The sequence below is a fragment of the Anopheles nili genome, chromosome 3, assembly GCF_943737925.1.
Source record: "Anopheles nili chromosome 3, idAnoNiliSN_F5_01, whole genome shotgun sequence".
Taxonomy (NCBI): domain Eukaryota; kingdom Metazoa; phylum Arthropoda; class Insecta; order Diptera; family Culicidae; genus Anopheles; species Anopheles nili.
Window position 1 is genome coordinate 35,290,001 of NC_071292.1, and position 25,686 is coordinate 35,315,686.

At 38.4% G+C, this 25,686-nt stretch overlaps 6 protein-coding genes across 6 annotated transcripts in view; 3 read left to right on the forward strand and 3 right to left on the reverse strand.

Moving 5' to 3' along the window:
* Positions 1–10,780, reverse strand: part of LOC128724146 (uncharacterized) — a 29,875-nt gene extending 19,095 nt beyond the window's left edge. The window contains exons 1-4 of the mRNA XM_053817910.1: positions 10,676–10,780; positions 9,885–10,584; positions 6,829–7,010; positions 6,072–6,737 (exon numbers count right to left, since the gene is read on the reverse strand). Coding sequence (XP_053673885.1) covers positions 6,072–6,737; positions 6,829–7,010; positions 9,885–10,584; positions 10,676–10,687 — 1,560 coding nt within the window. The 5' untranslated portion in view covers positions 10,688–10,780. The remainder of the gene's footprint in view (positions 1–6,071; positions 6,738–6,828; positions 7,011–9,884; positions 10,585–10,675) is intronic.
* On the forward strand, positions 955–1,825 carry LOC128723189 (cuticle protein 7-like). The gene is made up of 2 exons (XM_053816907.1): positions 955–1,063; positions 1,156–1,825. The coding sequence occupies exons 1-2, from the start codon at positions 1,052–1,054 to the stop codon at positions 1,699–1,701; spliced, it is 558 nt and encodes a 185-aa protein (XP_053672882.1). The 5' UTR covers positions 955–1,051; the 3' UTR covers positions 1,702–1,825.
* On the forward strand, positions 2,891–4,095 carry LOC128723188 (cuticle protein 7-like). Its single transcript, XM_053816906.1, has 2 exons — positions 2,891–2,948; positions 3,094–4,095. The coding sequence occupies exons 1-2, from the start codon at positions 2,937–2,939 to the stop codon at positions 3,646–3,648; spliced, it is 567 nt and encodes a 188-aa protein (XP_053672881.1). The 5' UTR covers positions 2,891–2,936; the 3' UTR covers positions 3,649–4,095.
* On the forward strand, positions 4,106–5,590 carry LOC128723184 (uncharacterized). The gene is made up of 4 exons (XM_053816901.1): positions 4,106–4,357; positions 4,700–4,935; positions 5,002–5,199; positions 5,260–5,590. The coding sequence occupies exons 1-4, from the start codon at positions 4,106–4,108 to the stop codon at positions 5,480–5,482; spliced, it is 909 nt and encodes a 302-aa protein (XP_053672876.1). The 3' UTR covers positions 5,483–5,590.
* Positions 10,781–13,973: 3,193 nt separating the features above from the next.
* Positions 13,974–19,098, reverse strand: LOC128724147 (uncharacterized). Its single transcript, XM_053817911.1, has 4 exons — positions 19,024–19,098; positions 18,233–18,932; positions 14,850–15,031; positions 13,974–14,758 (listed from the first exon to the last, which is right to left on the reverse strand). Exons 1-4 carry the CDS (start codon positions 19,033–19,035, stop codon positions 14,054–14,056), a joined length of 1,599 nt encoding a protein of 532 aa, XP_053673886.1. The 5' UTR covers positions 19,036–19,098; the 3' UTR covers positions 13,974–14,053.
* Positions 19,099–20,038: 940 nt separating this feature from the next.
* On the reverse strand, positions 20,039–23,812 carry LOC128723183 (uncharacterized). Its single transcript, XM_053816899.1, has 7 exons — positions 23,657–23,812; positions 23,251–23,585; positions 22,119–22,290; positions 20,692–22,016; positions 20,361–20,621; positions 20,191–20,300; positions 20,039–20,115 (listed from the first exon to the last, which is right to left on the reverse strand). The coding sequence occupies exons 1-7, from the start codon at positions 23,810–23,812 to the stop codon at positions 20,039–20,041; spliced, it is 2,436 nt and encodes an 811-aa protein (XP_053672874.1).
* Between the last annotated feature and the right edge of the window lie 1,874 nt (positions 23,813–25,686).

The window sequence follows — 25,686 nt, forward strand, 5'->3', positions numbered from 1 at the left end:
TATATATATATATATATATATATATATATATATATATATATATATATATATATATATATATATATATATGCTTACATATGATGTGATAAGTGAATAAATACTTGTGAGTGTTGTGGTTACTTTTAGTTTTATTGAAATTGAAAGCCCACGAATCGGTTCGGGCTCGTCGAGCCACATAATAATCGACCTTGAAGTTCAGCCAAGTGTGAACCAGTTCAACCAGTGTTCAACGTCCCGGAAAACGCTTTTCTTGTTTATTTTCTCCTTTCTATCTTATTTGCTACGTCATTAAAAACTATAGAATTCTCATATGTCAAAAAACAAGCACACATTGCAGCTTGAAAGAACTTTCTTTCGACTTATCGGACGCATGGTCATGGATGGGTACCTGCAAGGTATGTTTCGCACTGCTCTTTGTGGTCTCCTGTCGCAAAGTTGTGGCCTTTTATTGGTTGATCCATTCTCACCTTTTCTTTTCGCATCGTTTGAGAAAACAAGAAAAAACCAAATAAAAATTAAATAAACTATCTGAAATGGAGCTCCAACCATGCAAACATAAAATTTCCCCCCGGGCGATTCATTCGCACGGTTATGCAACATCTGAACTTGTATCTTGAAAAGCGAAACCGAACGTAGCGACTGGCACCGATACCTGAATGGCCGACTGATGGCAACAGAAGCGAACGAAGAAGAAACTTTAACCGCCTTCCCAGTTAGCGCTTTTTGATGCATGTGAATGGTGGGAGAAATTTTTTTCCCTTTCTTGCTCAGTAAAAAAAGATGCAACCGTGCAAATACGATGCATAAAAAATTTAACAAAAACCAGACACCCGACATGCAAAAAGAACGGCTAATGGCGACGCAAAAGCATGCTAGACTGATCAGCGGTCTGCCAGGACGTGCTCGCTGAGGACCCTTCGACTGTGACAGCCGGCATTCATCGATCATTCGGTAACCAGTTGGAAAACCGTATAAAAGGGTGAAGCCAACCAGCTCTAGCTATCAGTTTCGGTTGAATCTTCAGAACTAGTACACTTGTCAAGCACACGAAATGGCATTCAAAGTAAGTGTCCTTATTTAATATCTTTGTAAAAAGTCGCACAAGTTGTAGAGCAATCCATATCAAACTATTTTTTTATATCACGCTATTCATAGTTTGCTGCTCTGTTCGCTGTCCTAGCTGTAGCTAGCGCGGGAGTCATTCCAATCGAAGAAGTACATACCGCTTATCAACCAGCGGCATACTCGACACATTTGGCGCAACCTGCCGTACTCAAAACCATAGCCCAACCTGCCATCGTCAAAACTATTGCTCAACCCACGATTGTCAAGACCATCGCCCAACCGACGCTCGTTAAGCACATCGATGAGGATCACGATGCCCAGTACGATTTCTCCTATGGCGTTCACGATGACCATACCGGAGACATTAAGGAGCAGCGTGAGTCCCGTCATGGAGACCAAGTGCATGGCCAGTACAGCCTGATCGATTCTGATGGCCACAAGCGCACCGTCGAATACACCGCCGATGATCATAATGGATTCAATGCTGTCGTTCATCGCGAACCCACCGACATCAAAATTCCGCAGCCGGCCGTCCACAAGATTATTGCTCAGCCTGCTAAAATCATTGCTGCCCAGCCAGCTTACTACCAGTCTGCTCCAGCGGTTGTCAAAACCGTTGGACTCTCCCATTACTAGAATGAGAGTGTAACAGATTTTACGGAACGCTACTACCATTAAACTCTCTAGAAAGTGTACTTTAAATATTTTTGCCACTCGCCTTGTCTCCGTCGTACGACACTACTTTTAAGCTCCTTAGATTTAACAGTACAAATACAAGAGACAATTGTTTAAGAACAAAGTGTAATATTTATTGTTCCGCTTACTTTATTACTTATATAATGCCCCAACATCTCGCACGCTTTCGGTTTGCAGTAAGAAAAATTTATACCATTCATTGGGGAATACTTTTGAGATCTCAAATTTGTAGTTGTCCAAAAATATTTGGAATATCCTCTTTTCATATACTATGTTAATATGTTTCGAATCGTAATTTATCTATATTAGATATAAATTATCTATATATGATCGAGTTGAACCTGATTTTAAAATATGTACAATGGAACATAACCCTAATAGTTGGAAAAAAATACAATCTTTGCTTTTGTTTTTAAGCTAAAAACTCTATAATAAAAAACACAAATAAAATGTTTAAAATTAAACATACCAGTGGATGATTTCTTAACCAGTTAGCTTCTTCATACCAGTGGCAAAATTATCTTTGCGAATGGAATTTTTTTAACCACAAATACCAGTATTATTAATAAACAGAATTAATTTATTTCATTTAAAGATAACGTATTTTCAATGATCACGATCCCATGATTAGTTGATACGTAAGACGCAGATCGAAATGGAAAGCCAACCACCTATCATTTCTTACAGTTCGGTACATTGTGAACGTGAGCAAGTAACGATCGCTTGCTTCGGTCCAATTTTTTACGCGGCTACATCGTAAATTTAATCAATGCCCCAAAAACAACATGGACCAATCAAGATACGCTTCGTCCTACTACTCGCGGCACCTGAGACTGGCTTATGGCCTACCACATGCCAGGCTGCCCTTGAAGACAATCTGCCCTCCTTCGTGCTGCTTCCGAAAATACTGCAAACCGTTTCGCCTGGAGACGTAACATACAACAACTCACTCGGCTATCTCCTTTCCCCATTCATCCGGAGAACGGTCTCGCAGTAAGCTGCTTGGTACAAGGACCTTCTCAGAGCTTGAATCTTCCAAGGAAATACATCAAGGAACTTAACCGCAAGTAGTGGGGCACATATATAAAGACTGTGCCGAGCTCAAGAACACTGTCATTCGCATGGTTTCGTTAGCCTCACACGGTGACAAAAGCGCACTGTCGAGACCGGACAAAATGGCATTCAAAGTAAGTATATTTTCTATCACCTACTCGCACCTTGCTGCATCATCTTGCTGGAGAACACATAAATGCATATGTTGCACATTCATCCTACGGAGATGATAGCATTTCTCGCAATACCTTAAATGATCGTGTACATTTTCTTTTTCAGTTTCTTGCAGTTTGTACTCTGTTTGCCATAGCCAACGCTGGCTTGCAGCAACCAATAAGCCCGATCTATCATGCAGCACCGATCAATTTCGCCCAACCTGCTCTCTTCAAACCAGCGGCACAGCGCACGACATATGCACAACCTTCCCTGATAAAACCAGCGCTGAGCTCGTACGTTCAGCCAGCTTTTGTGAAGAGCTACGAACAGCCAGCACTCGTAAAGAATTACGTCCAGCCAGCTGTAATAAAGAGCTACGCACAGCCAACCTACGTTAAACAGGTGGTAGAGGAGGCACCTGCCAACTATGAGTTCTCCTACTCCGTGCATGATGCGCACACCGGAGATGTTAAGAGCCAGCACGAAACTCGCCATGGTGATCAGGTGCAAGGTCAGTACAGTCTGCTGGATGCCGATGGTCATGAGCGCATCGTTGACTACACCGCTGACGATCACAATGGCTTCAACGCGGTCGTTCGTCGTGAACCGGCAAATGTGAAAATAACGCAACCTATCCAGAAGGTTCTTGCACAGCCGGCCTACGCTGGTCACTATTGAAGGCAGAGATTTTGAAATATTATTAAATAATTGTTTAATACATTTATAGTTCAAATTATCAAAACAATTCTGACAATGTGCGAATGATGCCATAGCAACACTTCGTTTTATTTCATTTTGCATTTTAGTTTTTTTGTTTTATACACATAAAATTGTCATTAACAAGGTGCCAATAACAAACTCATGCCAACAGTTACAACTTATTAACAATACGGAACAGTTTGCTCTTAAACATTGCATCGTTTGCTAAATGGCAACTGGCTCCTCGAATGTTCTAGCAAACATCTCCCCCTCATCATTCTTTAATCGCACCGGTTGTGTTTCTATCTTATCGTTTCTGAACCACACCCGGTAGAAAAGAGAAACTAGAGCGTGAAAGAGCATATTTTGCTGTGAAGATTGTTTCTATGGGATCGAATGGCACGCTCAGTAGCGCTCGGTTGCTAGCACGAATAAGATGGACTCTGTGGTAGAGCCATTACGCGCAGCGAGTAACGAAGAAATTGAACAATTGATTGAAATCTATGAAAAACAAATACCCAAATCCGTACAGTTTGTGTCGCTCTTGCAGAACATTTTACGAATAAATAACTCGCTGCATGGACGTGAGCGGGAAAAAGCTTCACCCAGGTTTCGGAAAACGATTTACATTCCAAACGATGGAAACTTACTGCAGACAGCCACCTTCGTTGTTATTAATCCCGAAGAGGTATGCTCATATAAATATATATCTATATATATATATATATATATATATATATATATATATATATATATAAATATATATATATATATATATATATATATATATATATATATATATATATATATATATATATATATATATAAATATATATATATATATATATATATATATATATATATATATATATATATATATATATATATATATATATATATACATAATCATATATATATATATATATATATATATATATATATATATATATATATATATATATATATATATATATATATATACTTCTTGTTATCAAGCTTTTGTTGTTTCATTTTTTTCATCCCCTTTAAGGACATATACTACATGATAAATACTCTGGAAAACCCTCCCGTTGAGCTTACTAACGTTCTTCAAACCACCAACCTTGTGAAGTGGCATCACAGACCGTTATTTGTTATTGGTGGAGATAATGGAATACAAGAGTGCTTACATCAGTTAGTAACTGAAAGGAATCTACAAAGTGAAATTTTGTCCAATTGCATAAATTATTGGATGCCAAGAGACAAAGCTATCAATCTTAGCTACTCGTAAGGAATTCTTTTAAGTACTTTCAAATCTTCAAATTTAAATCAAAAGCTATTTCCCCTGCATAGTGTTCCCGATGGAGTAGAATTAAAGGAATTGCGAGTAGAAGACGCTAAACAGATGAACGAATGGTGGCCACTTCGCTACAACACTTCTCAATGGTATTTTGAATCAGCCATACAACATAACGGAGGACTAGGTCTGTTTGACAAAAAAGACGGCCAGCTTGTAGCGTGTGTGTTTAAAAATGATCACGATGGAATCGGGTAACAATATGCATGATTCATATTTTTGAGCATTTTTTAATCACAAATTATACATTTTAGTCATCTTTATACCATACCGGAACGGAATAACCGAGGATATGGAGGAACTCTCGCAAGAGCAATAACTAAACGGATTGCGATTAACGATAATCAGCATGTTCATACTTTTATTGATCGCACTAATGAACGATCCGTACGATTGTTTGAAAAAATTGGATACGTTGCCGTAAACCGAACAGAATGGCACAATATTGTCAAACCTAGATCAGAATCAGATGGATAGAACTGCAAAAAACGCTTTTAACAATAGCTGACAGAGCTATAACAACTTGGCGTTCAACCTCTACCTTTCTGGGTTTGTTTCCTTGGTTATTACTTATCTCGTGTTGAAATAAACACCAATCAATAAAACATATCCATATTTTCAAAATAAAACAACAAACACTTTCACAAAATAATTCCATCTAATTCAACCGAATACCAATTTAGAGAAACAAATCAAGTATTCATTGAATAACGAAAAATGAAACATTTACATCAAATGGTATTTTGGGGCTTACCATTAAATTACTGAGAACAAAATTCACAATTAATAATCAGACGATGAGAACTGTCATATTATTAAAAAAGGCTTAAAGGAGAATCTGTTGTATGATTCAACAGCAATGAATTCTCAAAAACACCAAAAATGATAACATATTACCATACAAAAAACACAAAAAAATTACATTTGACGATAAATCAACAACCTTGGGACTAAATCCCAAATATTTGTATTCTCTATTGGCCTCTTCAATTAAAAACAAGAAACTAAGCTCAGATCAGGACGATGTTCAGTAATGATGATGGCTCAAATGGCTCGTTCCATGGACGATGCTGGAGCTGGAGTGCGCGATCGGGGCGGCGTGATGTGCGATCGGGGCAGAGTAGTGCGCGATCGGAGCAACATGGTGCGCGATCGGAGCAACATGGTGCGCGATCGGGGCAGCATGGTGTGCGATCGGGGCAGAATAGTGGGCAATCGGGGCAGCATGATGATGCTGGATGGTAGCGTGCGCTACTGGAGCATGGGCGTAGCTGGACACATGCACTGGCTGGGCGATCACTTTGTGAACGGGCTGAGCGATCTTCACTCCCGAGGGCTCACGGCGGACAACGGCGTTGAATCCGGAGTGATGATCGGCGTGGTAGTCAACGATGCGGTGGTGGCCATCGGAGTCCAACAGCGAGTACTGTCCATGGACTTCATCTCCGTGGCGGGTTTCGTGCTGGCTCTTGATGTCTCCGGTGTGCTGATCATGCACAGAGTACGAGAACTCGTAGTTAGCCGGAGCGTGGTGCTCTACGGACTTGATGATCGTCGGCTGGGCGATGGTGTGCTGGTACACGGCCGGGGCAGCGTGGATGGATCCGACATGGTGGATGGCGGGTGCAGCATGATGCTGGATGGTGGAGTGCGAAGTAGCGATGGCTCCGTGGTGGGCAACAGGAAGAAGCCCAGCGCTGGCGGCCGCCACCAGAGTGGCCAGAAGGACGAACTGCAAGAAGCAAGAAATGCGTTACTGCTAACGTTCAAGAACATCCCGGGCAGTGTAGTAGCTTATTTTCGAAGCATTCGCTCATTCTTACTTTGAACGCCATGATAGTGTAGGATAGTGCGCTGTTTACCGAATGGACAACTGCGTGATAATGCTCCAGTTTGTCATGATCGGTGTCTTTTATACTCAGGACGTGCTGGGGATTTTTGACTGCTTCCGTCCTTGAGACTAGATTATCGAGAAATTGTGCTACTTTCACTCCCGAAAACTGATCTGCACCAAGAAGCAATGAGCAAGAATCGAAAATAGCTATCCCGTTCCACCTTGAGCGGGAAGAAAACAGTATGCCCCTAAAAATGAAAGGAGAGCAATGTTTACAAACTGGACACACCTCCACAGAATACAAGCAGAACGTAGTAAAATGCTTGGCATGAAATAAACGTGTACCAGTATGTTCAGCTGTGAATCGAAATAGCACTATTTCAATGTGATTTTTCATGTGTAATTTATTGAAAAATCGTGATTGTACTGTTCTTGCTTTGATACGATGGTAACATTAATGCGTCTTCTTTCATTCCATCGATAGACGAATGTGTTTTTTTACCTTTACATATGCTGTAATAATTTTTATGCTTTTATGCTGTAATATGATTCTTTTAAGTCACGCTGCAAGCCAATGAAATTTATGTCATAAATTTGGAAAATCTTATTCGACACCGTAATGCTCCTATAGTATTCTAAAAACGATGGATAGCTTTTCGGGTTACACGAATAGTAGATGGCGGTAACATGACATTGTTTGCTAGTGGAGCCTCTTACTGTTCGTTTAGCTGATCGTTGAACAGTTCAATCAGAATCAATCAATCAATTCAATCATTTGGTGCTCATCCTTACTACGACAATAAGTGCCCTTAGATATAAAATCATTTCAGTGATCTTCTGGTCTTTGCCCTTATCTCCAATCCTTAAATTCTCTCAAATTTTTTCCTCTTATTCACTGTCCGCGTTACTCAGCCATATAAAATATATATTAGTTTTCCTTTTAAAACTGTCTTACTTTCCATTTATCACAAATCAATTGTACAGCAAAATTTCACTAGCCCAGTTTTCTAGCAACAATTCTATTTACCATTTATTTTCACAAGCCATTCATATATAAATTACATAATTTCCTCGTTTCCTCATGACGATGCCTCTCCGACACTCTTTGTTTATATTCGACAATAAAGCGACTTAATATCCATAGTTTTCTCTATTCTATTCGCTCTATGTACAACCAACTATTTGCAGAAAATATTCTTTACATATTCTTAATGTTATAAACAATGTAAAACAATGTGAAAATGAGAAGTATGCATTATGCATTATGCATTATGCAACAATTTGCAACAAAACTGGACGAAAATCGTTTATATAGCTAAATTATTTGCTGTTTTGAACATTACGCTACTTTTTGTGTAGTTTTCCTAGTCTAAGATTCATTTGAATCAATTCTCACAGAAGATCATGTTATTGACAACTGTTTTTGGTTTGATTTTAATATGCTGTGTTTGTTGTTACATATTAAATGCTTTGTTCGTTTTAAAAATCCCTCAAAAGAATTAAAAAGAAATCTTCAGAAAAGATATCAAGAAGTTATTTTTGGTTTTATGTTATTTTCTCGTATTTTCAGTATGTTAAAGGTATTTATGTCCTTGATATATAAATTATAACAAATCAAAGGTCTGCTTAGGTAATTAAAAAATGAACATTGTCGAAGTACGGTATTTTAATGTGTTTAACTATTACATTTCGTTTTACTTAATATTTTATTACTTTTTTACTTATCATGATTAGTAAGGTTAAGTAAAAAATAGGTTTGTAGAATTAGTATACAAGAAAATAAACAATTTAAAGTTATTGAAAGCTTCTCTTGTAGTAACTACGTTTCGAGTTATTATATTTCTACTTGGCATTACCATTGATTGGTGGTACGATAAAATGTTTACAATAATATGTTTGCTGTATGAACAAAAATCATTACTTTGCTGTAACGTTCACGTTGCAACTAAGGAAGAAGAAGGATCCTTCTTTCCTATACATTACTATAGAATATTAAAGGTCTGTAGCTTTATTTCTTGTAGATCAATTTATCTTTCTAGTACTTAGTGCAAAACTAGTGTTTAGAACAGCTGAGTAGGAATATGTTAATTTGAATTAAAAAAAAGAGCTATATTAAATCTGCAATGTAACCAACGAAATCTGCAATGTGAACCAAAATTGCAAAGAATTATCATCATGTCAATGATATGGAATTGTACAATGCTATGAATAATTAAATATGAAAAAAGTCATGTTGTTAATGAAACATAAAATTGTACACCTATATGAAAAATAAAAAAGAGCGCATAGTATTAAAAACCTTTTCCTGCACAATACTCTAAAGATCATGACATAAAAGAAGTGTAAATGTAGTAGTCAATATTGCAAAATACCTCATTAAAAGAAAGAAAAATACTTTCTACGAATTGAAAAAAATTACATTTCAGACACTTCTATGGTCAGCTCTAGCACGTAGATACAAGATACGTAGATAAATGAAAAAAAAAAACAATTTTATGCATTCATTTTTCTTACATAAGCAAACTTGAAAATCGTGAATTTTTGGTGTTTATTCTGTTATAACCAAACAAAATGTATTAAAAAATTTAAAAAAATATTTTTTTATATGAAAGAAGTCTAACGTATGGTTCAATTGCTATATGATATATACATTTTAAATTTAAAAATATTACTACAACAGTAAAAAAAGTGCGAGACTGGACCGTCGAAATTTGAGTTTTTAGGCAACTATTCTAAATTTAAAGCCTTGTATCCTAAAAGTTGTAAATGATAGAAGCATTTCCACTCAAGAATTTATGCATTAATTGCGTTATTCTGACGTATGAATTGCATTAATTCTGGCGTTCAATACAAAATACCAGATACATAATCGAGAACTGCAAAAAAATACTTTTCTCGCATACGTGCAAACGATATACGATATAGACGATGTAAAAAGAAATCTAATCGTGGTATACGGTATTTGCATAAATTATATTTTCCTAACAATTTTCGCTTCAATTTTTGAACACATTACACTAAGCTCAGATCAGGACGATGTTTAGTAATGATGATGGCTCAAATGGCTCGTTCCATGGACGATGCTGGAGCTGGAGTGCGCGATCGGGGCGGCGTGATGTGCGATCGGGGCAGAGTAGTGCGCGATCGGAGCAACATGGTGCGCGATCGGAGCAACATGGTGCGCGATCGGGGCAGCATGGTGTGCGATCGGGGCAGAATAGTGGGCAATCGGGGCAGCATGATGATGCTGGATGGTAGCGTGCGCTACTGGAGCATGGGCGTAGCTGGACACATGCACTGGCTGGGCGATCACTTTGTGAACGGGCTGAGCGATCTTCACTCCCGAGGGCTCACGGCGGACAACGGCGTTGAATCCGGAGTGATGATCGGCGTGGTAGTCAACGATGCGGTGGTGGCCATCGGAGTCCAACAGCGAGTACTGTCCATGGACTTCATCTCCGTGGCGGGTTTCGTGCTGGCTCTTGATGTCTCCGGTGTGCTGATCATGCACAGAGTACGAGAACTCGTAGTTAGCCGGAGCGTGGTGCTCTACGGACTTGATGATCGTCGGCTGGGCGATGGTGTGCTGGTACACGGCCGGGGCAGCGTGGATGGATCCGACATGGTGGATGGCGGGTGCAGCATGATGCTGGATGGTGGAGTGCGAAGTAGCGATGGCTCCGTGGTGGGCAACAGGAAGAAGCCCAGCGCTGGCGGCCGCCACCAGAGTGGCCAGAAGGACGAACTGCAAGAAGCAAGAAATGCGTTACTGATGTCATTCAAGAACATCCCGGGCAGTGTAGTAGCTTATTTTCGAAGCATTCGCTCATTCTTACTTTGAACGCCATGATAGTGTAGGATAGTGCGCTGTTTACCGAATGGACAACTGCGTGATAATGCTCCAGTTTGTCATGATCGGTGTCTTTTATACTCAGGACGTGCTGGGGATTTTTGACTGCTTCCGTCCTTGAGACTAGATTATCGAGAAATTGTGCTACTTTCACTCCCGAAAACTGATCTGCACCAAGAAGCAATGAGCAAGAATCGAAAATAGCTATCCCGTTCCACCTTGAGCGGGAAGAAAACAGTATGCCCCTAAAAATGAAAGGAGAGCAATGTTTACAAACTGGACACACCTCCACAGAATACAAGCAGAACGTAGTAAAATGCTTGGCATGAAATAAACGTGTACCAGTATGTTCAGCTGTGAATCGAAATAGCACTATTTCAATGTGATTTTTCATGTGTAATTTATTGAAAAATCGTGATTGTACTGTTCTTGCTTTGATACGATGGTAACATTAATGCGTCTTCTTTCATTCCATCGATAGACGAATGTGTTTTTTTACCTTTATATATGCTGTAATAATTTTTATGCTTTTATGCTGTGATATGATTCTTTTAAGTCACGCTGCAAGCCAATGAAATTTATGTCATTAGTGTGTTCTAGAATCTAGCTCGATTTGTTGAAGATAGTTTACCAGATGAAGCGCTAGCGCTTTGGTGGTAGCAAAGAGTTTTGAGAGTTTTCCATTCAAAATCGTACGTTTGTCATGATCTCTAGTGCACGTCTGGTAAGCTAGGAGAGGATTCTAAAAGAGCATATTGTGTGATTTTTGGCTTTTATATCATTGGACAGTTAGACGAGCTGAAGCATTTGCTTCGCCATTTTCTTCAAAATTTGTTGCATGGTGAATATCTGGACAGGTAGTCTAAAACCAGCTCTTCTACAAATGGAACTGATGAACTAGGTCGAAATTCCCTTAGGTGGAAAATCTTATTCGACACCGTAATGCTCCTATAGTATTCTAAAAACGATGGATAGCTTTTCGGGTTACACGAGTAGTAGATGGCGGTAACATGACATTGTTTGCTAGTGGAGCCTCTTACTGTTCGTTTAGCTGATCGTTGAACAGTTCAATCAGAATCAATCAATCAATTCAATCATTTGGTGCTCATCCTTACTACGACAATAAGTGCCCTTAGATATAAAATCATTTCAGTGATCTTCTGGTCTTTGCCCTTATCTCCAATCCTTAAATTCTCTCAAATTTTTTCCTCTTATTCACTGTCCGCGTTACTCAGCCATATAAAATATATATTAGTTTTCCTTTTAAAACTGTCTTACTTTCCATTTATCACAAATCAATTGTACAGCAAAATTTCACTAGCCCAGTTTTCTAGCAACAATTCTATTTACCATTTATTTTCACAAGCCATTCATATATAAATTACATAATTTCCTCGTTTCCTCATGACGATGCCTCTCCGACACTCTTTGATTACATTCGACAATAAAGCGACTTAATATCCATAGTTTTCTCTATTCTATTCGCTCTATGTACAACCAACTATTTGCAGAAAATATTCTTTACATATTCTTAATGTTATAAACAATATAAAACAATGTGAAAATGAGAAGTATGCATTATGCATTATGCATTATGCAACAATTTGCAACAAAACTGGACGAAAATCGTTTATATAGCTAAATTATTTGCTGTTTTGAACATTACGCTACTTTTTGTGTAGTTTTCCTAGTCTAAGATTCATTTGAATCAATTCTCACAGAAGATCATGTTATTGACAACTGTTTTTGGTTTGATTTTAATATGCTGTGTTTGTTGTTACATATTAAATGCTTTGTTCGTTTTAAAAATCCCTCAAAAGAATTAAAAAGAAATCTTCAGAAAAGATTATCATGAGGTTATTTTTGGTTTTATGTTATTTTCTCGTATTTTCAGAATGTTAAAGGTATTTATGCCCTTGATATATAAATTATAACAAATCAAAGGTCTGCTTAGGTAATTAAAAAATGAACATTGTCGAAGTACGGTATTTTAATGTGTTTAACTATTACATTTCGTTTTACTTAATATTTTATTACTTTTTTACTTATCAAGATTAGTAAGGTTAAGTAAAAAATAGGTTTTCAGAATTAGTATACAAGAAAATAAACAATTTAAAGTTATTGAAAGCTTCTCTTGTAGTAACTACGTTTCGAGTTATTATATTTCTACTTGGCATTACCATTGATTGGTGGTACGATAAAATGTTTACAATATTATGTTTGCTGTATGAACAAAAATCATTACTTTGCTGTAACGTTCACGTTGCAACTAAGGAAGAAGAAGGATCCTTCTTTCCTATACATTACTATAGAATATTAAAGGTCTGTAGCTTTATTTCTTGTAGATCAATTTATCTTTCTAGTACTTAGTGCAAAACTAGTGTTTAGAACAGCTGAGTAGGAATATGTTAATTTGAATTAAAAAAAAGAGCTATATTAAATCTGCAATGTAACCAACGAAATCTGCAATGTGAACCAAAATTGCAAAGAATTATCATCATGTCAATGATATGGAATTGTACAATGGTATGAATAATTAAATATGAAAAAAGTCATGTTGTTAATGAAACATAAAATTGTACACCTATATGAAAAATAAAATAGAGCGCATAGTATTAAAAACCTTTTCCTGCACAATACTCTAAAGATCATGACATAAAAGAAGTGTAAATGTAGTAGTCAATATTGCAAAATACCTCATTAAAAGAAAGAAAAATACTTTCTACGAATTGAAAAAAATTACATTTCAGACACTTCTATGGTCAGCTCTAGCACGTAGATACAAGATACGTAGATAAATGAAAAAAAAAACAATTTTATGCATTCATTTTTCTTACATAAGCAAACTTGAAAATCGTGAATTTTTGGTGTTTTTTTCTGTTATAACCAAACAAAATGTATTAAAAAATTTAAAAAAATATTTTTTTATATGAAAGAAGTCTAACGTATGGTTCAATTGCTATATGATATATACATTTTAAATTTAAAAATATTACTACAACAGTAAAAAAAGTGCGAGACTGGACCGTCGAAATTTGAGTTTTTAGGCAACTATTCTAAATTTAAAGCCTTGTATCCTAAAAGTTGTAAATGATAGAAGCATTTCCACTCAAGAATTTATGCATTAATTGCGTTATTCTGACGTATGAATTGCATTAATTCTGGCGTTCAATACAAAATACCAGATACATAATCGAGAACTGCAAAAAAATACTTTTCTCGCATACGTGCAAACGATATACGATATAGACGATGTAAAAAGAAATCTAATCGTGGTATACGGTATTTGCATAAATTATATTTTCCTAACAATTTTCGCTTCAATTTTTGAACACATTACACTAAGCTCAGATCAGGACGATGTTTAGTAATGATGATGGCTCAAATGGCTCGTTCCATGGACGATGCTGGAGCTGGAGTGCGCGATCGGGGCGGCGTGATGTGCGATCGGGGCAGAGTAGTGCGCGATCGGAGCAACATGGTGCGCGATCGGAGCAACATGGTGCGCGATCGGGGCAGCATGGTGTGCGATCGGGGCAGAATAGTGGGCAATCGGGGCAGCATGATGATGCTGGATGGTAGCGTGCGCTACTGGAGCATGGGCGTAGCTGGACACATGCACTGGCTGGGCGATCACTTTGTGAACGGGCTGAGCGATCTTCACTCCCGAGGGCTCACGGCGGACAACGGCGTTGAATCCGGAGTGATGATCGGCGTGGTAGTCAACGATGCGGTGGTGGCCATCGGAGTCCAACAGCGAGTACTGTCCATGGACTTCATCTCCGTGGCGGGTTTCGTGCTGGCTCTTGATGTCTCCGGTGTGCTGATCATGCACAGAGTACGAGAACTCGTAGTTAGCCGGAGCGTGGTGCTCTACGGACTTGATGATCGTCGGCTGGGCGATGGTGTGCTGGTACACGGCCGGGGCAGCGTGGATGGATCCGACATGGTGGATGGCGGGTGCAGCATGATGCTGGATGGTGGAGTGCGAAGTAGCGATGGCTCCGTGGTGGGCAACAGGAAGAAGCCCAGCGCTGGCGGCCGCCACCAGAGTGGCCAGAAGGACGAACTGCAAGAAGCAAGAAATGCGTTACTGCTAACGTTCAAGAACATCCCGGGCAGTGTAGTAGCTTATTTTCGAAGCTTTCGCTCATTCTTACTTTGAACGCCATGATAGTGTAGGACAGTGCGCTGTTTACCGATTGGACAACTGCGTGATAATGCTCCAGTTTGTCATGATCGGCGTCTTTTATACTCAGGACGTGCTGGGGATTTTTGACTGCTTCCGTCCTTGAGACTAGATTATCGAGAAATTGTGCTACTTTCACTCCCGAAAACTGATCTGCACCAAGAAGCAATGAGCAAGAATCGAAAATAGCTATCCCGTTCCACCTTGAGCGGGAAGAAAACAGTATGCCCCTAAAAATGAAAGGAGAGCAATGTTTACAAACTGGACACACCTCCACAGAATACAAGCAGAACGTAGTAAAATGCTTGGCATGAAATAAACGTGTACCAGTATGTTCAGCTGTGAATCGAAATAGCACTATTTCAATGTGATTTTTCATGTGTAATTTATTGAAAAATCGTGATTGTACTGTTCTTGCTTTGATACGATGGTAACATTAATGCGTCTTCTTTCATTCCATCGATAGACGAATGTGTTTTTTTACCTTTATATATGCTGTAATAATTTTTATGCTTTTATGCTGTGATATGATTCTTTTAAGTCACGCTGCAAGCCAATGAAATTTATGTCATTAGTGTGTTCTAGAATCTAGCTCGATTTGTTGAAGATAGTTTACCAGATGAAGCGCTAGCGCTTTGGTGGTAGCAAAGAGTTTTGAGAGTTTTCCATTCAAAATCGTACGTTTGTCATGATCTCTAGTGCACGTCTGGTAAGCTAGGAGAGGATTCTAAAAGAGCATATTGTGTGATTTTTGGCTTTTATATCATTGGACAGTTAGACGAGCTGAAGCATTTGCTTCGCCATTTTCTTCAAAATTTGTTGCATGGTGAATATCTGGACAGGTAGTCTAAAACCAGCTCTTCTACAAATGGAACTGATGAACTAGGTCGAAATTCCCTTAGGTGGAAAATCTTATTCGACACCGTAATGCTCCTATAGTATTCTAAAAACGATGGATAGCTTTTCGGGTTACACGAGTAGTAGATGGCGGTAACATGACATTGTTTGCTAGTGGAGCCTCTTACTGTTCGTTTAGCTGATCGTTGAACAGTTCAATCAGAATCAATCAATCAATTCAATCATTTGGTGCTCATCCTTACTACGACAATAAGTGCCCTTAGATATAAAATCATTTCAGTGATCTTCTGGTCTTTGCCCTTATCTCCAATTCTTAAATTCTCTCAACGTTTTTCCTCTTATTCACTGTCCGCGTTACTCAGCCATATAAAATATATATTAGTTTTCCTTTTAAAACTGTCTTACTTTCCATTTATCACAAATCAATTGTACAGCAAAATTTCACTAGCCCAGTTTTCTAGCAACAATTCTATTTACCATTTATTTTCACAAGCCATTCATATATAAATTACATAATTTCCTCGTTTCCTCATGACGATGCCTCTCCGACACTCTTTGATTACATTCGACAATAAAGCGACTTAATATCCATAGTTTTCTCTATTCTATTCGCTCTATGTACAACCAACTATTTGCAGAAAATATTCTTTACATATTCTTAATGTTATAAACAATATAAAACAATGTGAAAATGAGAAGTATGCATTATGCATTATGCATTATGCAACAATTTGCAACAAAACTGGACGAAAATCGTTTATATAGCTAAATTATTTGCTGTTTTGAACATTACGCTACTTTTTGTGTAGTTTTCCTAGTCTAAGATTCATTTGAATCAATTCTCACAGAAGATCATGTTATTGACAACTGTTTTTGGTTTGATTTTAATATGCTGTGTTTGTTGTTACATATTAAATGCTTTGTTCGTTTTAAAAATCCCTCAAAAGAATTAAAAAGAAATCTTCAGAAAAGATTATCATGAGGTTATTTTTGGTTTTATGTTATTTTCTCGTATTTTCAGTATGTTAAAGGTATTTATGTCCTTGATATATAAATTATAACAAATCAAAGGTCTGCTTAGGTAATTAAAAAATGAACATTGTCGAAGTACGGTATTTTAATGTGTTTAACTATTACATTTCGTTTTACTTAATATTTTATTACTTTTTTACTTATCATGATTAGTAAGGTTAAGTAAAAAATAGGTTTGTAGAATTAGTATACAAGAAAATAAACAATTTAAAGTTATTGAAAGCTTCTCTTGTAGTAACTACGTTTCGAGTTATTATATTTCTACTTGGCATTACCATTGATTGGTGGTACGATAAAATGTTTACAATATTATGTTTGCTGTATGAACAAAAATCATTACTTTGCTGTAACGTTCACGTTGCAACTAAGGAAGAAGAAGGATCCTTCTTTCCTATACATTACTATAGAATATTAAAGGTCTGTAGCTTTATTTCTTGTAGATCAATTTATCTTTCTAGTACTTAGTGCAAAACTAGTGTTTAGAACAGCTGAGTAGGAATATGTTAATTTGAATTAAAAAAAAGAGCTATATTAAATCTGCAATGTAACCAACGAAATCTGCAATGTGAACCAAAATTGCAAAGAATTATCATCATGTCAATGATATGGAATTGTACAATGCTATGAATAATTAAATATGAAAAAAGTCATGTTGTTAATGAAACATAAAATTGTACACCTATATGAAAAATAAAAAAGAGCGCATAGTATTAAAAACCTTTTCCTGCACAATACTCTAAAGATCATGACATAAAAGAAGTGTAAATGTAGTAATCAATATTGCAAAATACCTCATTAAAAGAAAGAAAAATACTTTCTACGAATTGAAAAAAATTACATTTCAGACACTTCTATGGTCAGCTCTAGCACGTAGATACAAGATACGTAGATAAATGAAAAAAAAAAACAATTTTATGCATTCATTTTTCTTACATAAGCAAACTTGAAAATCGTGAATTTTTGGTGTTTTTTCTGTTATAACCAAACAAAATGTATTAAAAAATTTAAAAAAATATTTTTTTATATGAAAGAAGTCTAACGTATGGTTCAATTGCTATATGATATATACATTTTAAATTTAAAAATATTACTACAACAGTAAAAAAAGTGCGAGACTGGACCGTCGAAATTTGAGTTTTTAGGCAACTATTCTAAATTTAAAGCCTTGTATCCTAAAAGTTGTAAATGATAGAAGCATTTCCACTCAAGAATTTATGCATTAATTGCGTTATTCTGACGTATGAATTGCATTAATTCTGGCGTTCAATACAAAATACCAGATACATAATCGAGAACTGCAAAAAAATACTTTTCTCGCATACGTGCAAACGATATACGATATAGACGATGTAAAAAGAAATCTAATCGTGGTATACGGTATTTGCATAAATTATATTTTCCTAACAATTTTCGCTTCAATTTTTGAACACATTACACTAAGCTCAGATCAGGACGATGTTTAGTAATGATGATGGCTCAAATGGCTCGTTCCATGGACGATGCTGGAGCTGGAGTGCGCGATCGGGGCGGCGTGATGTGCGATCGGGGCAGAGTAGTGCGCGATCGGAGCAACATGGTGCGCGATCGGAGCAACATGGTGCGCGATCGGGGCAGCATGGTGTGCGATCGGGGCAGAATAGTGGGCAATCGGGGCAGCATGATGATGCTGGATGGTAGCGTGCGCTACTGGAGCATGGGCGTAGCTGGACACATGCACTGGCTGGGCGATCACTTTGTGAACGGGCTGAGCGATCTTCACTCCCGAGGGCTCACGGCGGACAACGGCGTTGAATCCGGAGTGATGATCGGCGTGGTAGTCAACGATGCGGTGGTGGCCATCGGAGTCCAACAGCGAGTACTGTCCATGGACTTCATCTCCGTGGCGGGTTTCGTGCTGGCTCTTGATGTCTCCGGTGTGCTGATCATGCACAGAGTACGAGAACTCGTAGTTAGCCGGAGCGTGGTGCTCTACGGACTTGATGATCGTCGGCTGGGCGATGGTGTGCTGGTACACGGCCGGGGCAGCGTGGATGGATCCGACATGGTGGATGGCGGGTGCAGCATGATGCTGGATGGTGGAGTGCGAAGTAGCGATGGCTCCGTGGTGGGCAACAGGAAGAAGCCCAGCGCTGGCGGCCGCCACCAGAGTGGCCAGAAGGACGAACTGCAAGAAGCAAGAAATGCGTTACTGATGTCATTCAAGAACATCCCGGGCAGTGTAGTAGCTTATTTTCGAAGCATTCGCTCATTCTTACTTTGAACGCCATGATAGTGTAGGATAGTGCGCTGTTTACCGAATGGACAACTGCGTGATAATGCTCCAGTTTGTCATGATCGGTGTCTTTTATACTCAGGACGTGCTGGGGGTTTTTGACTGCTAGACGATCCGTCCTTGAGACCAAACGCTCAATACTTTCACTTAAAAGGATAATGTACGTTGTAAAATATGATGCCGAATGCTTTATTTTTCGATACGTAGCAGATTTCTAGTAGCTCGTATTGATTTTTGTCGATATTGATTTTTATTTGAGTTATTGATCTACATGCGATCTCAATATTTTAATTTGAAGTTCATATCCACACCAAATCATCTTTTTCGACAGTTAACTTTTTTAATTTTAAAAAATCCATTTTATTGTTCTTTAACATAGTGTTATTTTTAAACAATTCATTCTTTTTTCGTACCTGGAATACGATCCCGACCATCATTGATGAACGCTGTGCAATCAATTTCAAGGTTCTCACAAGTACTTTATTAAAATAAACTACTTCAGAAACCACGTGCATGAAACCTTTTTTCTTTCAATGATTTAAACAACTGCACAATTTGTTCGCACTTTTGATCTACATGTCCGTATACTTTATGTGAGCATTCAGCTCAATGCTTTTTTAAAATAAAAAAGTATGAAATAATAAATTTTAAATAGATTTGGTAAAAATATACGCTTTGTTAGGAAAATCGAAAGGATTAGATATAAATATTTCTCGTTAGGAAATTCATAAGGATTAGGTCCTGTAGAATATGTTTTATGCAAAAATGTATCTTTATTGCTATTGGCTATACATAAACCGGCCCACTGAGAATATTCTTTAATCTTTTTACATAGCATGCAATCTTAAACAAAAATGTAATTAAACAAACACCACAACAACTGGCTCAATTGTCTAAAGTTACGCTGATCTATCACAGATAGGTTGCTAGACACAAAAAGGACGACTCCACTAATGGTACGCAACGTGTAGCAGGACTTTTGCCAATCCTCAGATATCTTATTTGCTCAGGTACTTAGCGGCCCAGTCAGTTCGTCCCGCGTGATCGTTGCCGGTTCCAACGTAAGTCAACACGCCTAAATCATGATAACATATTTATTACCCATTAATAATGCATCGCAGTCAATCTATCGCGTATACTCTCCACCTACCATTATCTGGAATCCATTGCTTGTTATCTACTCCATTCTTTGGGATGTCGTCCCACGGAAACAATTTAAACGACGCATTGATACCGCCAAATTTGTCACTACTCAGGTTGCTGGAAGCGAAATAACACTGTATTGTATACGTTCTTGCGCATTTACTCGCATCATCGTACCTGTTACTCGACACGAACACTTGCTGCTGATTCTTACGTCGGGGCATCACATTAGCGCTTGAATGGGAGGGTTTTGCATCGGAATTGTCGAAAATGTCTGCCATCGTTCCTCCGGCTCCTACTGCCTTTGTCGAGCTTTTCGCAAATGGAACGGTGTTTGGGTACTTTGCCGTGGTTGTATCCTTGCTGAACGATATATCACCGAACAAATCCTCGAGGTTGAAATCATTGGACATTTTTTTTACCGTTTTAATTCGGCTTCTGCTATGTCGTGTAAACATATTTTTTTAGATAAAGAGAAAAAAATACCTAAGCGATCGGATCCACTCACCCAAGAATGTCCTCCAACGTATCGTCTTCATGGTTTATCCCGGTGTGGCGGGTGGGTTCCCAGCTCTTGCTGAAATGTCCATGGATCCCTCGGTCAACCGTACCGTTTCGGTTACGGTAGACCTTCAAATCTTCATCCGTCCTGCGAGTCATAAGCATTGGCTGTTTGGAAAACGCGTTGTACACTTTGCTATCGTTAAGAATAGTGGCATTGAACACTCCACTTCCTTCTCCACTTCCCCTTGCGATGATTCCGGTGCCGCCACCATCACTACCACCCCCAATACTGACCGCTGCGGTGCCATTTTTCGACACAGTCCCAGAACTTTTTTTGTGCAGATAAAACCCACTCCCAAAATAGCTCGAATCGTCACTATCTATGATAGGCAGCATGCGCTGGCCCGTCCCTTTCATGTTCCCCTGTCCGTAGGTTACGTTGCGCGTAACAAATATATCGTTCACCTTTTCCCTGCGCCCCGTGGCCCGATCCTTTACTGCTACCGCAACATCTGAGGCCCTTCGATTCTCCTCGATTCGTACCACGGCGGGTTTGATGATGGCATAGCTGACGACTGACTCAGTACCCTTATCATTCGCCATCTTGTTTCCGTCTACTGCGACACTGCTAGAGTCATAGGAATTGTGAGCTTTGCTGAACGTCCCCAATGGCCCGTTACGGACCATCCTTGTTGGTCCTTGGCCGTTGGTTTGCGTAATTCCAACGGGGGCAATTCCTACACTATATCCATTGAGCATCTCGTTCAGCAGACTGTAGTTTATACCACTTTGGAACTTTCCAGTATCCTTCCCTTCTTCATTGTACAATACCGGCTTACCGGCAGCCTGTGCCGGTTGCGTCTGCTCAGACGTCCTGTCCACGGTCGTCTCTGACAACCGCGATAAGCTCAAAATCGAGTTTAAATCATTCAGTTCACTGTTGCTAACCGTTTTGTAATTGCCGTTGCTGACGTTCTCATCGCCCATGTGCTTCGGGTTGGTGGCCATGTCCATTATTGACAGTCGAGCATTCGGAACGGCAGCCACCGATCCACCGTTCGCGTTGCCATTGACTAAGTGATTGTGATGCGATAGCCCATTTGTCAAAAGATTTGCCGAATTGCGCGTCTTAACTGAGCTAAAGTACGGGTACTTCAACGATTGCTGCGCAGTTGGTCGCTTCTCCGGTTCCCACCGGAGCAGATCCTCAAGTAGTTGTATACCAGCCGCACTGGCTCGGGTCACCAAAGTTGCAAGTGGAATCTTTGGACATTCCGGAAACCGAAATTGTATCGTCGATGCAAGCTTGTGTCCTTCAACCCAATCAGACTGTAAAATCGGGAGTTCGTTCGTTGTATTCGGTATGTGTGTGTGAGTGTGTGGGTGTATTAGACGTAGAAAAGGCTACATCTGTATCTACCATTTACGTACCTTATCCGGTGTCCCTAGCACGGAGCATATCTTAAATAGTTGGTCCACCTCGCTGGAACCAGGAAATAATGGACGAAATGTGTACAATTCTGCCATAATGCATCCAACCGCCCAAAGATCGATTGAGCTGCCGTAACGCGTTGAATGTAAAAGAACTTCTGGTGCACGATACCTGTGAAATACATATATCACTGATAAATATATTGGTATTTAACTTGTTTCATCTAGGTCATTGTAAATTATTTATGGTGTACTTTAAATGAGAGATAAATGTTAATACATTTGTTGACGATTGCATTTAGGATAAGCCTTGAATAGCGACTAACGGACAGTAAGCTTGGTAGGCTATGGAAACCTATTTTAGTAACAGTATGTTTACTGATTCCGAAATAGAAATTGAATTTCAAAATAAATTTTTTTATAACTTTTTCAGCCAAAATGCATCGTAACAAAGGCAAACGAAATAAGACGTAAAGTAAATTACTCGCATAAATAAACAGTGTAATACTATTAAGGCTAAAACTATTTTGGCTAGGTGTTTCACAGAAACATCGGTACACATTGCGGTTTACTGGCTAGCTTACTGGCGCAAAAATAAAAATTAAATTAAATGATAACTCTACATAAAATACGAAATTCAAACATTAATAAACAAAATAAAACAACCGAACTTTAAACAAATTAAAACACAATACATGTCAAATAGCATTATAGCAATATTGTATAGCAATGTGGAGATATGCTCTAACCCCAACAAGGTATGACGACTTTTGATAATTTGTCAAAATTATAGAATCACAGTTAAATTCGAGCAACAACAAAAAATCACATATATTTCTTTTATTTCCAGCTGGTAACATATTTCTATGCGTGGCAGCTGGCTTAATTTTCTTCGCTTCGTGCGTCATAACGTGAAATGATTGACGAAAAAATGTTCTCCAACTCTTCTGAAACATGAAAAGGTATAATTTCTTATGCTATCCATGGCTGCTACAATAATTCATGACGATACTATGTTTTGACATTGATCACGCAACACGCAATACGTTCGGTCACACCATCGGGGCGGCGCGATAGTAAGCCGAAACTGGAGAGTTAACTCAAACGACATCGGTTTTTGGACAATACTTACCATCTTGTGGAAACGTAATCCGTATACGGCGGTCGAGAACGTATCTCTCTGGCGAGTCCAAAGTCGGCTATTTTTACCGTTTCCGGTCCGCTGCAAAGCACGTTCTCTGGTTTCAAGTCACGGTGGAAGAACCCATGCCGATGCATAAACGCCAAGCCGGTCAAAATCTGCTGAAGTATCAGTCTTATTGTGGCCTCTGGAAAGTGCGAGTCGCGATCCTTTATCAGCTGGTAGAGATTCTCTTGCATGTACTCAAACACAAAGTACAGCACATCATTCTCCCGAATCACCTCCTTCAATTTGACCACATTGGCGTGGGAAAGTTTTTTTAGCGACTGCGGGAAAAGCGTAAGCGCAAATAAACGCTGTGAACTCAATATACATAGCCATAAACAAACTGCATTACCTTCACCTCCCGAAGGCTCATGGCCTCCTCCCAAGAATAATATTTCCGCTTCATTCGCTTGATGGCGACCTTTTCACCGGTGTCCTTCCGTTGGCCAAGGACAACGGTACCGTACGTACCATCCCCCAGTTGACTGAGCGTCAGGTATCGATTCATGGTTAGACACTGTCTTTGATGCAGTTGAAGTACTATGCGGTTTTTACTGTTACATTGCAAACAATTTTTTCACCAATGATAATTTTTCCTTAAATCAACCCCCAAACAACAATTCACTACCACTGATGCGTGATGTATGCTTTTGGGACGTTTTCATGTTTTAACATCACAAGCCCACTGATTGTAAGCTCACCATGTATACACGAGTCTTTTATACGACCATTAGTTTAATTCACATAATCCATATACGTAACTGTAGAGTGATAGATTAAAATTTATATGACTCTAAAAAGTGAACGATTTCACGATTGTTTGCTTAATCCTTCATGAATTATCTATGTAGCTAGCAATGAACACAAGCATAACTATTGTACACATATGATCGATAAAAACCTTCAAAATACCAATTTTTTATTGATCGCATCGCCAAGTAAACGAACGTAGGTAACCAATAGGTAACCGAAGCGAACGTGAACCCTTATAAAAATTTCATCGAAATTGAACTAATGTTCAAATTGGGCTTTAAACATATCTCTTTATTTTACGGTTACTGTTTTTTGCTATATATTTATTCGTAAAAAATGTTCTTTGTTTTGTTTATTGCATAAGCTGTATAACTACATATTATAATAAACTTTTAATTGATTTGTTGACTTTTTGTCTTTAAGCTTGTCAAACGAGTACCATATTTGAAAACAGTATAAAACTGGAAATGGAGTAATGACTAACACACGAATCAGTGTATCTAATGTTTTTACGTTATAGCATTAATAAAATTTCACATTTTACTTCCGATAATTATGTAGGCAACAACCATAATTAATACAGTAGCTTCAACAAGGTCAGTAATGTGAATCCATTCTGTCTCAAAATAATCATTTAGCTTGGGTAACAAGAACTTGGAAAAGACGAAAACAAAAGGATTATAGAACTACTCAACGTATTTTTACGGTTTGGTATAATTTAACTAAATCACGTTTTATATTGAGATTCGGTTTAGCTAAATATTTCATTTATCCGGGGCATATGATGCTAATTAAACTACAAAATGCTGATCATAAACTAAGCATTCCTACCTTCTAATGACTATAAAAAGCATTTCTAAGCTTCCAATTTATGTTACAGAAATTATTGTGACCAAATTTATCATTCGTCTAATTTTGCTTTGTAGTTCTGCTTTAGCATCCAGAATGTGGGTGATTAAAGTACTCCATTGACCTTTTAACCCACAAAACAACACGCAACTCGTTCAAGAATGCGTAGGCCATCGAACTTTCCCGCCAATTACACGCCAATGAAAAAGAGCATTACTAGCAACCACCAAGAATTACCAAGACCATGCCTTATCGTTTTTTTAATCCTTTTGATGGTTGCGGAGCGTTGAGCGAAATTGGTTATGTTTGACCTCATTTTCTAAACTCAATCTATACTTCTTGCTCTTTCTTTTCCATATGCATTCTACGCGAATAACCCTCATACTTTTTCTACATAATCATCAAACCTTCAAAACAAACACGAACTCTAAAGAAGGTTTTGAGGCATTGTGAAAATTGATGCCGATCCTGGTAGTAACACGATACTCCGTCAAAACTGCGATTCGATACAATGGAACGAGGCCAGCGACTCAAACCACCATATCACATTGAAAAGCGCGTACAATCACTCTTCTTACCATCTTTAAACACTTGCCACTAAGAAATGTTGCATTTCAGGTTTACACTCGGGAGGCAACAATTAGTGCTTATTACTTCGTTGCAATTTATGAAACGTTTTCAACGTCATATGTTTTGTATTCGTTTGTTTCATGTTGAGTTATCACAACATTAATATGCGTTTTAGATGCATAGACAATAAAGCATGCGTAAGCTGCACAA